Raw genomic sequence first — 13,396 nt, forward strand, 5'->3', positions numbered from 1 at the left:
CTCCTCCTCCCTGCTAACTCCCTAATGCAGGGAGTAATCATTTCTTGTCACTCATCATTGTCACACGTACTACTGCATGGCAGGTATTTGGCAAACATGTGTTGAATGAGTAAATAAACAAAACGGTACTTCTGTGGCAAGCTTCTCTGGGTCAGGAGATGTGTATTTCATGGACGTTGTCAAACTGGCTAACATTTTTATACTCTTCCACCTGCAGTCAAACCATAAACCATCCCTTTATTAAACACTGAATTCTGTCTTTTCAAAGATAAATGAAAGATCATCAGTAACAATGCTGTTTTGCCCTGCAAGATGTAGTCAACATTTTTAACAATAATCATTGTTCAGAAATAAGAATTCACAGAGCTGGGAGGCAGGAGGGCATTTAACCATCATCTCAGAGAACCATCAGTTTACAGACACATTGGAGTTAAAACTCCGTCAAATTCAATTTCATTCATTCTTAACTAATAGGAGATAATCAACTTCCATTTTATCTTTGCATTCCACTTTCTAACCTTGTACTTGTTGCAGGGAGATACCCGCCTGTGTTTTTGTAGAATAATAATGCTAGCTACATGTATAGTGCTGTTCTAAGCACTCTGTGTGGATTAACACATTTAATCCTCACAATAACCATGGGAAAGAGATTCTGTTATTAATCCGATTTTACAGATGGAGAAACTGAGGGTAGTCATTTGGCATAAATTACCGGTGCTGGCAAGGACTTTAAGAGACCGTTTAATCTAATGCACTTATTTTACAAAGGGGCAGCTGAGGCCTCGGGAGGTGATTTGATTTCCTACACATTCATGCCTTCATGCACATTCATTAAAACTTTTATTAAGTGAAACCTAGTATCCACACTCAAATTAGCTAGGTGCTTCCCCACCCCCTTTAGTAATTGACAAGAAAAGAAGGACTATGTAGTTATATTTGGGAAAATGGATACATTTTACTTTTTATCAGCTTTTTTTCTTATTTTATTTTGATTATTTTACCAGTCATTTTAGAACTTTTAATAGTTTTTTTAAAAATTAATACACAGATTGGGTAAGACTAGAATGCATTTGTTTTGCTTCGTTTTTAAAAGTGGCTTGCCGAAAACCTGAGTCTTCTAACTTGGAGTCCACTGCGCTTTTATTACTCCCCAGTAGTCTCAAAGATAAATCATAAACATGATTTCAGACAAAATGCAGGAGCCATGTTTAATGACCTTAAGTTAGCTTTTGTCATTAAGGGAATGCCCTGTGGTTTTCACTACTATTTCTGTAATTAAGTTTATTCCCTACACATAGGATGTTGTGCCTAAAAGATATTACCATTGAGGTTGTATATCATTCTTAGCTCTAGCCTAGGGGTCAGCGAACTTTTTCTAAAAGGGCCAGGTGGTAAAACTTTTAGGCCTTTCGGTCTCTGTTTCCATCTGTTCGACTCTGTCCTAGACCGTACAATAAACCAGCGAGCATCGCTATGTTCCGATAAGCCTTAGCTGGCACTGAAATGGGAATTTCACCTAACTTTTACACGTCATAAATGTTCTTCTTTACATTAAAAACATTTTTTTTAATGTACAAACCATTCTCAGCTTGCAGGCCACACAAAAATTGGCAGCAGGTTGCGTTGGCCTGTGGACGGCAGGTTTCCCTTGCTCTCGGCTGAGAGACACACCCATGTGTCACGATCGATTGTGAAGCCAGGAATGTGTTACTGGTTGATTGTAAAAACATTAAGATTAGTGAGTAGTTGCTTTATAAGTACAGTTGACTAATTGTTATCTTGATAGAAGCATTCCCAGGCACTTCCATGCTAACAGGTTTTCCAGCCGTTAAGTCAGGGCTGGGGAAGCAGCGGCTTTATTTCACCTAAGCTGCAGCAGCCGTGAGTGACTTTTATCAATGAATTGCTCTTCGTAGTGGGGGTTGCCATGTTTCAGAGTCATTTCTTTTCCTCCAGACACTTTTAAAAACTTTTATCAAAATCTGCTATAGCTATCAGAATGTTTTACACATGTGACAATGTCATCTACCTTGTGTGACATAGTGGAAAAATGTTTGAGAACCACTGGAATAGGCCAAATGCTGAGAAGTGTATACTTCGTTGTATATAATTGTATTGTATGGCTTTGTTCTCTAAGCAGAATTGATTATGTTTAGTGAACAGTTTGCTTATTCTTGGTGTGTGTATATATATGTGCATATATATATATATTTGTACATACGTGATGAGGTCTGTGTGTGTTTACACATGAATGCCTAAAGGTGTGTTTACACATGTATACACGCCCTGACTATTTGAAGGTCCTTGCTAAAATTGTTTCTGTTTCTGATCTCTTGACTACTTTAAAACCCAAGAGATAACACATTGTGTGTATACAGGCAAAATGACCCTGGAGTTTATAATGACTCAACTTGTAGAAAGGATTCCTAGGTCTTTTATTAAGCCTTGCCTCCTCCATTCAACATTATCTGAATTGTTAAGAACATTTAAAGTATCAATGTTGAGTATAGCTTTTCTATACTGTTAGCTAAGAAACTAAGGCTCGTGTTAACGGAGTACAAAGCATGTCGATGCAACCCATACTTGGATTGTATTTGATTAGATTCTTTATTTAGCTATTCAGTTGTTTAGTTTCAAGTTGAAGTTCTTTGTTTTTATATCTAATAGATGACTTGAGTATAAGTTACTTTTCATGAAAATAGTGGCTACGCTAATGTGATTTTAGTATGGCTGAAAAATTTAAGTGAATCATTTATCTCTGGAATTTTTCATTTAAAATATCCTGACATTTGACCAATGTTTTCAGTCCCCCCCCCACGACCCGCACCCCAGATATTTGCTGTTAGACAAGTAGCTGTTCAGTTCCATTCTTCTGGAGAGTACGCGAGTCTCCCGGGTTGCGGGGTGTGGCAGGGGTTGTGGCATTCTCGCAGGTCGCTAGAGTGGTTACCACTTCATCACACAGAATGTCCTGGCCCCCTGGAAGAGTAAATGCAGCTTCTCCACATGCCTTATTCCCACAGCTGCGCTGATATGCTGCAACAATCTGGCTCCAGGAGTATGAATATACTTTTTCGAGATTGTCTATAAAATACTATTTTGTAAAAATGATGCCTTTAAATAGACATTGATGGGTTATATTTGTTTTATAATAATTATGTACCTAATGTTCAATTGTGATTGATTTTGAGATTTATGTATATTTATAAGCCTGTCCCATGTGAATTTTTACTCTGAGGTGTGCGGTACCTTACTAATAAAGACAAGGATTTCTATTTATGTAAAGTAACTGTAGCAATGTTCCTAAATGCTACCTAAGTGATTGTGCCGTCGATTTGCCACCACAACTACTTTTAGCCTTAGAGGAGTACATCACAGTTAGACTATATTAACTAGATTTAGACTCGAAAATATAAATTCTCACATGGTTTGAAATTCATCCTGTTAATGTAATTAAAGGTAGTTTATAATTCCTAATGCTTTGCTCTGGTGCATTTTTGGTTTTCTGTTTGTTTATTTTACATCTTTAATCAGTAAAGTCTCCCTGAAGTTATAGACCTGGAAGAAGATGACAGCCTTTCTTGTCCAACAAAGAGGAAAATCATGCCCCAGTAGTCAGGAAAAGATCCTTGGGAGAAATAATTTGCAAAATAAATCTGTATTTATGGCTTCAGCTTAATACCTTTATCAAATAGTAAATGGAGGCCTATAATAATCCTATTTAAAGTGTGTTGCTTGGTTAATAGTGCATAACCAGCCAGAAGAATTTCAATTATTAGTCTTACTGATAACTAAATCATATTATACTATTATAAGAATAGTGTAAGAGTTTGGTCATAGAGCCTTATGAATTATCAAAGAGTTATCGAGATTGTAGGATGTGTAGCTGAACTGCTGGCACTACTAGGGCTAGGTCGAGAAACTCAAAGAACATTGATAAAGAATTAGGAGGGGAGAACCCCCCCCAAAATAGATTATCTTCTGGAGGGCTAGCCCTGGTAGTACAGGCTTCCCCTGCTAGGGGAGTGTTCTAGGAACCCATCTGTATCAGTGACCAGCTGGTGTTGTTGTGAGAGGCTGTGTTTAGCTTCAGTGAATATTTTTTGAAGACTCCGTCAATGTGTTTGCCCATCTGATGATGGCTGATTTACAAGTGCACCTGTCCACACCACACTGAGTGTTCAGGAGTTTTTGACTGAAAAGAAAAAGGCATGACCCCAGTGCCCTACCCTCTCTATTCACCCGATCTCACACCAAAGAACTTTTTTGGTTCTCCAGATTTAAAAAATCCTCAAACGTTTTTGCTGATGTGGACGAGGTGAAACAAAAAATGACAGAAGCACTAAAAGACATCAAAATCGATGAGTTCAAAAACTGTTGTGACCAGTGGAAATAAAATGTGTTGGTAGGTGTATTGCATCAGTGAAGAGTACTTTGAAGGTGACTGAAGTTTAAACATGTAAAAGTAAGTACACAGCTTTTTATAAATAAATTTCAGGGTTCTTTTTTTAATCAATAAATTCCCGCCTCATAAGCATTACCACATTCTGCACGCAGACTGTAATCCTCATCCCCCAAAACAAATATTTTGTTTTGTTTTGGGTGCATTAGGTGTTCCCTATGGTATTTATTTTGCACCATTCTCAGTAGGTAGCCCAGATGTCAGTTCTAACCCTGGTTGATGTTTGACTTGGAAATTTCTTAGGGCTCAGTCCCGGTCCAAGGGCCAGGGGAAAAACTGTAAGAGACAGCTGAAGTGGAGAGGATGGAAAATTCACCTGCATCCAGGAAGTCAAGAAGCTTTCATCACTTGTTTATTCATTCACTCAATGCATATTTATTGAGAACTCTTTTTTTACTTGTTTTGATTTTTTAAAACTTTTTTATTGTTGTTCAAGTACAGTTTTCTGTCTTTTCCCCCACCCTTCCCCACCACCTCAGCCCTCCCCCCTCCCTTCCCTGTTTCCAACACCCCCTTGTTATTGTCCATATGTCCTTTATAATTGTTCCTGTATTTATTTATTGAGAACTCTTATGTGCTAATACCTATAGAGGGCTCCAGGAAGAACAGCTCTTGATTTCTGCCCTGAAGAGACTCACAGCCTAGTTGGGCAGTCAGACACACAAATACCATGTAATACCTGTTCGTGACTGCTGCGGTAAGGAAATGGCTCAGGTGTGGTGCAAACCTGGACTAGGGACACCCTCATCCAGCCTGGGGAGCCAGGAAACCAGGAGGTAGTAGTGATGCTGCATCTGAAGGAAGGGGTTGGCAAGCAGGCAAAGGGTGTGAAGAAGCATCTCCAAGAAAGGGAAGAGCAACACCAGAAGAATAACCAGAAAGACGTGTTTGGGAACCACTGTCTCTGGGCAAGGTTTGTCTTAGTTTCCTACTGCGACTGTAGATAAATTACCATAAACTTAGTGGCATAGAAAAACAGGAATGTATTCTTCTGCTGTTCTGGAGGTCAGAACTGAATCTTACGGAGCTAAAATCAAGGTGGCGGCGGGGCAGCTTTCCTCTGGGAACTGCAGGAGTGGATCCTTCCTTGAACCTTCCACCTTGCGTACCTGTGGTTATTTCTTGGCTCATGGCTTCATCATGCCACCGTCTGCCTCTGTAGTCAAACTGTTTCTCCTCTTCTGTAGTCTAATCTCCCTCCCACCTTCTGATAAAGACACTTGTGATTACATTTAGGCCCCACCTGTAATCTCCCCATCTCAAAATCTTAATCTGATCTGCAAAGTACCCGGTTACCTTGTAAGGTGACACACTTCCCAGGTTCTAGGGATTATGCCCTGGATATCTTTGGGGGCCACGACATTCTGGGGGAGAAAGGACGAGGCAGGGAGTGGGGAGAAGTGAGGCAGGTCCCTCACCTTGGACCTTGGATGTTGTAGTAAAGAGTTTGGACAGCTTCCCACAGGGTAAGGAGGCTTCGAAGGGGTCAGATTACATTAGAAAGACCATGCTGGCTGCACTGTAGAGAACTGGGAGTGTGCAAAAGGGCAGACACATACATCTGTGTGATGCCAAGAGTGTACAAACAAGTACATATGTCGGTTTCTGTTCACATCCATTGATAGCTACATTTATGCAACAAGAAATCTTTCATTTTGTAATTGGAGGAGGAGAGCAGAGACTTTGGTTGGAGAAGGGCAGAAGAGATGGTTTACTTTTTGTTCCTTCCCTCACCCTTTGAATGGGTTTTGAGATGCTGTGGATAGAGGATTCAAGGTCAGATGTGGAAGGAGCTCTTCATGAGAGGAGATACAATACACTGGGCCCAAGTGATCTGGTTTAGGGCTTGGGTGACAGAAGGGAGGACTTCCTCCCCATCTCTGAGTGGACCCCAGCTCTGCTTTGATACCCTGAGGATTAGAAGTTTGGAAGCATCCAGGATCGGGGAATAATGACACAGGCTCTGACAATCTTATGACAGGCACGGAGCTCAGTGAGCTGTGGGGGCAGCAGGGTGTACATAGGGTGGTTGGTGGTTGACTAATGTCTCTGGGTATATGTGAGGTACCCCTTGGGGACTCCCTAGAAATTACTGAGGATTTTTTGGGAGGGAGACTGAGGCACTGTGGTTATATAAACGAGAATTTGAGTCAGTGTAAAATGGATACTGAAAACAAATGTGACCATAATTTGTCATCATAATCTCAGCATCCCTAGAAAAAGCAGTTAAGAAGCAAAGCAAAATGTAGGACAACTGAAGCAAAATATTTACAGAGTCAGAGTCCATAGACCACTAGGAAAACAAGGATCGTGACCAGGAAACCAAAAATGAGATGGAAAGGAATTACTTTTTCTTTTACTTTAAAACTTACTGAAAACAGAAAAGGGATAACTTGCAGGATTTCAAAGCACTCACATATTGGGTACTCAGTAAAGGCTTCCTTCTTTGCTTTTCCTCCCGCCTCCCTCCCTCCCTCCCTTCCGCTTCTTAAATAAAAATGCCGCTTTTGAGATACAGCGAGTAGGCTTGGATTCTGGGCCCTTCCCAAAAGAACAGAAGCGCCTCGCACTGCCCCGAGTTTCTTCTTTCTCTTTCGAGACAAGAGCGTCTGCTTTTATCATTCCCATGTGACAGAGGGGAAATTAGGATTGGGGGCTTAACTGACCCGACAACAGGTCTCAAAAAGAGACAGTGGCAATACGAGACTCTGATTTAGCGCTCTTTCGGGAATTTAGATTGCTCCACACTGACTCCTACGCCAACGGTTGTCAACAGTGGTTGCACATTACAGTCCTCCGAGGAGTTTTAAAAAATATGCCAAAGGATCCCTGTTAGACCAATTAGCAAAGTAGTTAAGAGAATAGATGTACGAGCCAGACTCGGAGTTCGAATCCTTCCTTCGCCACCTCCTAGCTGTGTCCCCTTGGCAAGGTACGGAAATCCTCTGTGCTTCAGTGTTCCTCTTTGTGGGGCTGTTCTAAGGATTAGGTGAGTTACTAGGAATGAGGCACTTAGAACAGGGCCTGCCGTGTGGTAATCGCTATTTAAAAATCCTGCCAAATGTACCAAAGCACATACTTTGTGTTTATTCATTATATCGATAAAATAGAATCTGGGAATCGGTTTTTCATCAGTACCCGCCCTCGGGATTCTAATGGGCAGCCTGAGTTTTCAATCCGTAAATGTAGTGCCTCTAGGGATTCCGCTTCCCGGAAAATTGACATTAGCCAATGGCTGGAGGGAACTTTTTTGTCTCTATTCCTCTTGTAAGATTTTGAGCTCGGAAACCTGTTACTTGGGTCCTGCAGGGACCAATGGGAGAAGGGAGCTAAGGGATTTGTCCTATACTCTCTGGGAGTTGTAGTTTGCCAAAGGTCTTGTAATGCTCGGTGGCCAGTTAGAAACTACAACTCCCACAACGCCCCGCGCCGCCCGTCCTGCCTCTCGCTGGTGGCACTGGCCCGGCTTCCCAGCACGGCCTCTCCGAGGCGGCAGCAGAGCCACGATGGCTGACGGTGGCGGCGGTCCTGCCGAGGCGTCCAGCCCGCTGGGATCCTCGGGCCGGGCGCCGCGGGTGCAGCGCGCGGTCGGACCCGGTAGCGGCAGCGGCTGCGGGGAGACACCGCGGACGCCAGTGTTGGCGCTACGCTTCGACAAGCCCATCAAGCAGGCCTTCTACAACACCGGGGCCGTGCTGTTCGTGTGCCTGTGCTGCGGCGCCGCTGTGCTCGTCTACTTCATTCTGGAGGCCTTCCTGCGACCGCTGCTGTGGGCGGTGCTGTGCGGCACCTTCCTGCACCCCTTCAAGAGCTCGCTGACGCGCCTGGGCCGCCACTGGCTGCAGCGCCTGCACCGCGCGCACACGCCCATCGTGCTGGCAGCGCTGCTGCTGCCGCTCTGCTTTGCCGACTACGGCGTGGAGGCCCTGGGCGAGCAGGCGCTGCGCCGCCGCCGGCTGCTGCTGCTGCTCGGCGCCGGCGGCCCGCTCCTCTACGGCCTCTATAGCCTGGGCAGCTACCTGGGTGTACAGGTGCTGCTGGCCCACGTCGGCGTGCTCATTTGCCGCGGGCTGGACTACTTCAGCAGCCTGTGGGTGAGTGAGCCTTGGCCCGGTCCCTCCGGGGTCCCGGCGGGCACACAGCACCCTTCTCTGCAGCCCCAGTGCACTGGGGTGTGATTCTGCAACTCCTCTTCAGTGTGCAAGGACGACCAAAGGTCCACACCTGTGGGGCAGTGTCAGTCTCCGCTTTCCTTCCCATGCATTTGAGGAACTTGGCACACTTACCTCCAAGGAGGGCGGGTGTGGTTTGAAACAGTCTCCCTGCGCCTCCCCGCCCCCATCCTAATAGACCCTTTAAGGGGGACATGTCACCTGTTGGGAATCACTTTTCCGCTTTGCAAGTAGGGGCTTGAGAGCATTGGCAGGTGGACTTGAATTTACTCCTGGTCGTGGGGTGAGGGGTGCTCTGGCCATCTTCAGTTCCGCTCTCGTAGGACTTTCCTGGTTGTCAGAGCTGGAAGGGACCTTAGAGATCCTAGTTCATTTAACTTGTCATGATAGGAGAGGTGACTTCTAGTCCGGCTAGGGCTAGTTAGGGACAAGTAGGGGACTGGTTGACTCAAGTTTCTCAAATACTAAAACAAAGCTTTCTTAATAGTCCAGGGCTGCCTCTCAGTTCAGATGATTTCAGTGTATTTTGTGCGAGGCACTGGGTGCAGAGCCACCTGGGATTCTTCCTGCTCACACTCTGCTTCTTGGGAACTGCTTGTGTTGTACAAGGACTGCTGTACCACTTAAGCAGCCTGGGTGAAAGGTAGATTCTTGATTCTTGGATCACCCTGGTCTTACTCTTAGAAAATCGGGGAGCTTTAGAATTGGAAGGGATTTCAAAGATCATCTAGGGACACATTTCCTAACTCAGATCAGGTTGTAGACCAGTTGAACGGGACCATTTAAAAATAATTGTATTCACTTTTGTCAGTGTTCAATACACTTTGACATCAAGTTGCAAAATTATTCTCCTTATCTGTCCAGCAGAGTTTTGACTTGCTCCAAGTTATTGGTAGACTGGTGATTGAGTCTGAAACTCCTGTCTTTTCTTGCTCTGTCAATACCACCTCTCAGGTCAAGTTAAAAGTTGATTATGTTAGGGACTGAGCTTTGTGAAGGATTTAAAAGGAGCAAGATGCAGGCTCTGACTTCAGGGTGCATATAATGATATGTGAACATAATCTCATGGAAGTGACAGACATGGCTATCCAGGGTATGGCAAAAGTGGGTTTACAGTTGTTCATATGGAAAATAATAACTACAAGAATAAACGCCGTGTTTCACATACTCATAACTGTAAACCTACTTTTGCTCCATCCTGTGTGTTCATTACCCACCAGTTATGGGTCAGCGAGGTATTGGGGAGCACCTCATCCATAATTTTACGATGCTGCCTGTGTGTGCAACTGCTAAGGGGTCAGACAGAAGCCTTGGCCTCTAAGGGGCCTGGGCTATTTCAGTTGTAGGGGGAGAGATGTGCAACCACCCCCTTTCAACTCCAGGGGCTTGCTGGATTGTCAGGTAGAAGTGATCCTAGAGTTAATTTACTCTGTACTGCCTGATGCCTGCCTCTTCAGGAGAGGTTTCTGAAGTCCAGAGAACATGATGGTCCCAAAGTCACTCATATTGGGAATAAATCCGTGGTTCGCATTTATGGAGTCCCAGTTCAGTGTTCTTTCTTCTCTACCTTGTTTTACATTTCCCTTCAGTTAAGTTCACTGAATGCCTCTTATGTAGAAAGCAGACTACTAAGAACATAAAGACTACTGTGACTTGATTTCTGGCCTCAAGAAATTCAGTCTTGTTGAAGTCAGACACGTTTATAGATTCTGCTAACATTTTTTGACTGTTGATAATGCAACTTACTGTAAATTAGTAGAGCCAAGATCAAGTGGCTTATCTACTACACTGTGGGAAATCAGAAAGGAAAGGCCTAACATACATGGTGTGTCTTCAGGCTACAATAAGATGTTAAATACATGGGCAAATTGGCATGATTAGTAGAAAGTGAAGCATTTCTGCCAGTCACTCTCAGAGAGTGGAAAGAGGTGAGGAATTGCAAACTTGTAAAGAGGTGCTTAAAGCTCAGTGTATGTAGTTTTGAATATCTTTTTACTGAAGATAAACCCTCATCTTTGTATTTTACTTAAATGCTCTTACATGGTTTGTGGATGAGCAGAAGAGAAGTAAAGGGCAGTATTGATTAGGCTAGAAGGAGGGAGGAAGGTCAAGCCAATTAATACTTTTAAAAAGACTTGAAACTCAGCACTTTGGCTAAAGTAGTTGGGGGCAAGGGAGAAGGGGAGGGGGTGAAAAAGACCCATTACAAGAGAGACACTATAATTAGAAGTGAGTAGGGAGTGGTAGAGGGCTAAATTGAAAGTAGAGCCAGGATGTTGATCTGAGTTTGAGAGAAACAGGCTCTCGGTTTTGTTTCAGTGCTGGGTTGGGTGGTTGGATGGGGCTTAGGTGCCCCTGGGAAACAGACAAGGAGCTGTCAGCTCTCAGCCAAAGGTGCTGATGAAGGCCTGACAAGACTGGAGAATGGGTGGTGTGAGTGAGTGAGCCCAAGGCCCACTCTGTAGCTTTTCTATCTTATGGTTCACAGCCAGTTTGGTTTTGTAATCCCAAGCAGAGCTGTCTGTTATAGAAAAAGAGTATGCTGTCTGGACAACTTGTAAATTTGAGCCTGCTGCCAAACAGAGGTATAGGTGGGAGAGGCAGAGAGAGAAGTCACATTTAGGCATATCTGCATTTTGGAGAGCTGACAATACATACATTCAACATGCAACTTCTGAGTCGTGAGCCAGGCTCTGGATTGGGGGCTTTCACGTGTGCTGCCTCACTGTCAGAACAGCCCTGGGAAGGAGGAGGGAAGTCACAGGTGAGAAGACTGATTAGGGGTTGACCTACTTCCTCTCTCAGTAAATGGTTTTCAACAGGCCTGTGAACTATTGCGGCAGCCCCTTTGTCATCAAGACCTTCAGTAAGGATTTAAAAAAGTCCCCCAATATGTTGTATTTAAGTTTTTAGTTTAGTTTTTTTAGTGTGATTTGATTTTAGTCATTAGGAAAAAAAGAGAAGGATATCAGGATTGGACTAACCACTCGTGTTCCCCAAAAGACCCCTGAATTCCAGTCATCTAGAAACCTCAGCCATCTCTGTTTTCTTCTTTGCTCTTATCCTTGAATCTCTTGACTTATTTCCAGGTCCTGCCCGGTTTTCCTTTGCAGTGTCTTCAGGGCCTGTATTTCGTGTGCTCCCAGTTTATCTTTCCAGCTCAGTTCCTCTTCCCTCCACGTGTGGGTTACGTCAGTCAGTGACTCCTAGCTCTTATTGACCCTGGTCTCCTGACACTCCATCCTGCTTACATTTGTGGTATGAGTAGTTCTTTTTAAACAGTTTCAAATATATTAGAATATTGTACTGACTTAGTAAGTGATTTCTAAACACTTTAAAAAAGTCATCTGTTGCACCAAGCTCTCGCGTGACTCAGTCCTTAGGGTTCTTGGCACCTCCCCGTGGTGTAGAATTGTCAGGATAACTCTGAAAAGCTAATGGCTGCCCCCACATCACCATCTTTCTTTGCTGGGAGTATTTTGCTTTTCCTCTGCCCATTACTTCAGACTCTTGGAAAATTTGAAGACTGTTTACAGTAATAGATTTGTGTTCTCCATGGTCTCTAATCCAGTTGTTTTCGTTGTACTTTACAAAGAACCATGAGGTGGAAAAGCATGGCGGCTGAAAGATGAGAAGAGAGTAAATTCTAAGCCAAGCTCTGCCAGTAACTTGCTTCATGACCTTGAGCAGATCAGAGCTTTTCTCTGGGCCACGCAACCCCAAGTTGTGTGAAGTGTGGGAGTCACTTGAACGATTTTTAAGGCTCTTGGTGTTCGGTTTTACAGGTCCCCAGAGTTTGGCGGTGTTGCAGGTGAGCTCTTAGGAAGTGTACATCCGCCATCCAGGCCTACTCAGTTCCACTTCTGAGCCCTTTTCTAGGTGCATTTTTGCTTGCCTGGCAACAGTAAGGAGGAAGCTTTCCAGATTTTGATTTTAAAAGATTCTTGACTCTTAAGTTCCCATACCATAAAGAGAACAGTTTTCAAATTAGCATTAAGCTGTCTTAAAGGAGAATGACGTACCTGAAGGAGTAGTTGATTGGGCTATAATTAGGGCTGTGGCTCCATAACTTTGGGAGAAGTCTGTTGGTTAATTCTCTTGTAAGACTTAGGAAAGTGTTTTACAAAAACATGCACCAGAAGCCAGCCAAGTTGTTTTTCCATTTAATGCCCAGATGACAGTAAATAAAACAATGAGCCCTGGCTGGTGTGGCTCAGTGGATTGAACGCCAGCCTGTGAACCAAAAGGTCACTGGCTCGATTCCCATTCAGGGCACATACCTGGGTTGTGTGGGCCAGGTCCCCAGCGGGGGGAGTTCGGGGGGAAACAGATCCATGTATCTGTCATGCACTGATGTTTCTCTCCCTCCCTTCCGCTGTCTGTGAAAGTAAATAAATAAAATCTTTTTAAAAAAGCAAAAAAAAAAAAAAATCAATGACATAGTTTAAAAGGCAAAATTTACTTGCGGTATATGCATTTAATATTTTTTAATCAGAAAGTACAAGTGGATAATAAGTAAGATAATAGGAAAGTGTGACTATTAGTTTGCTCTACTTGTCGTGCTAAATAAATACTGCCAATTTTTATGCAGAGTCTTATGTAGTGTCCAGCACACATTATGCAGAGTCTCATAGTACTTTCAAGTAAGTACTGAATGTGTATTTTGAAAAGGACACATTGTTTTGAAGAGCATACATTTGGGAAAGTATGACCTCTTACCTATAAACTATTGCCCATTGGTGGTTGCTGGGAAGGAAATTCA

At 43.6% G+C, this 13,396-nt stretch overlaps 1 protein-coding gene across 3 annotated transcripts in view; it reads left to right on the plus strand.

Moving 5' to 3' along the window:
* Positions 1 to 7,903: 7,903 nt before the first annotated feature.
* Positions 7,904 to 13,396, plus strand: part of TMEM245 (transmembrane protein 245) — an 81,894-nt gene continuing 76,401 nt past the window's right edge. For all 3 annotated transcript variants that reach the window (XM_053921990.1, XM_053921994.1, XM_053921997.2), the window contains exon 1: positions 7,904 to 8,556. In XM_053921990.1, coding sequence (XP_053777965.1) covers positions 7,969 to 8,556 — 588 coding nt within the window. In that variant the 5' untranslated portion in view covers positions 7,904 to 7,968. The remainder of the gene's footprint in view (positions 8,557 to 13,396) is intronic.

This window comes from Desmodus rotundus, chromosome 1 (genome assembly GCF_022682495.2).
Source record: "Desmodus rotundus isolate HL8 chromosome 1, HLdesRot8A.1, whole genome shotgun sequence".
Lineage (NCBI taxonomy): Eukaryota > Metazoa > Chordata > Mammalia > Chiroptera > Phyllostomidae > Desmodus > Desmodus rotundus.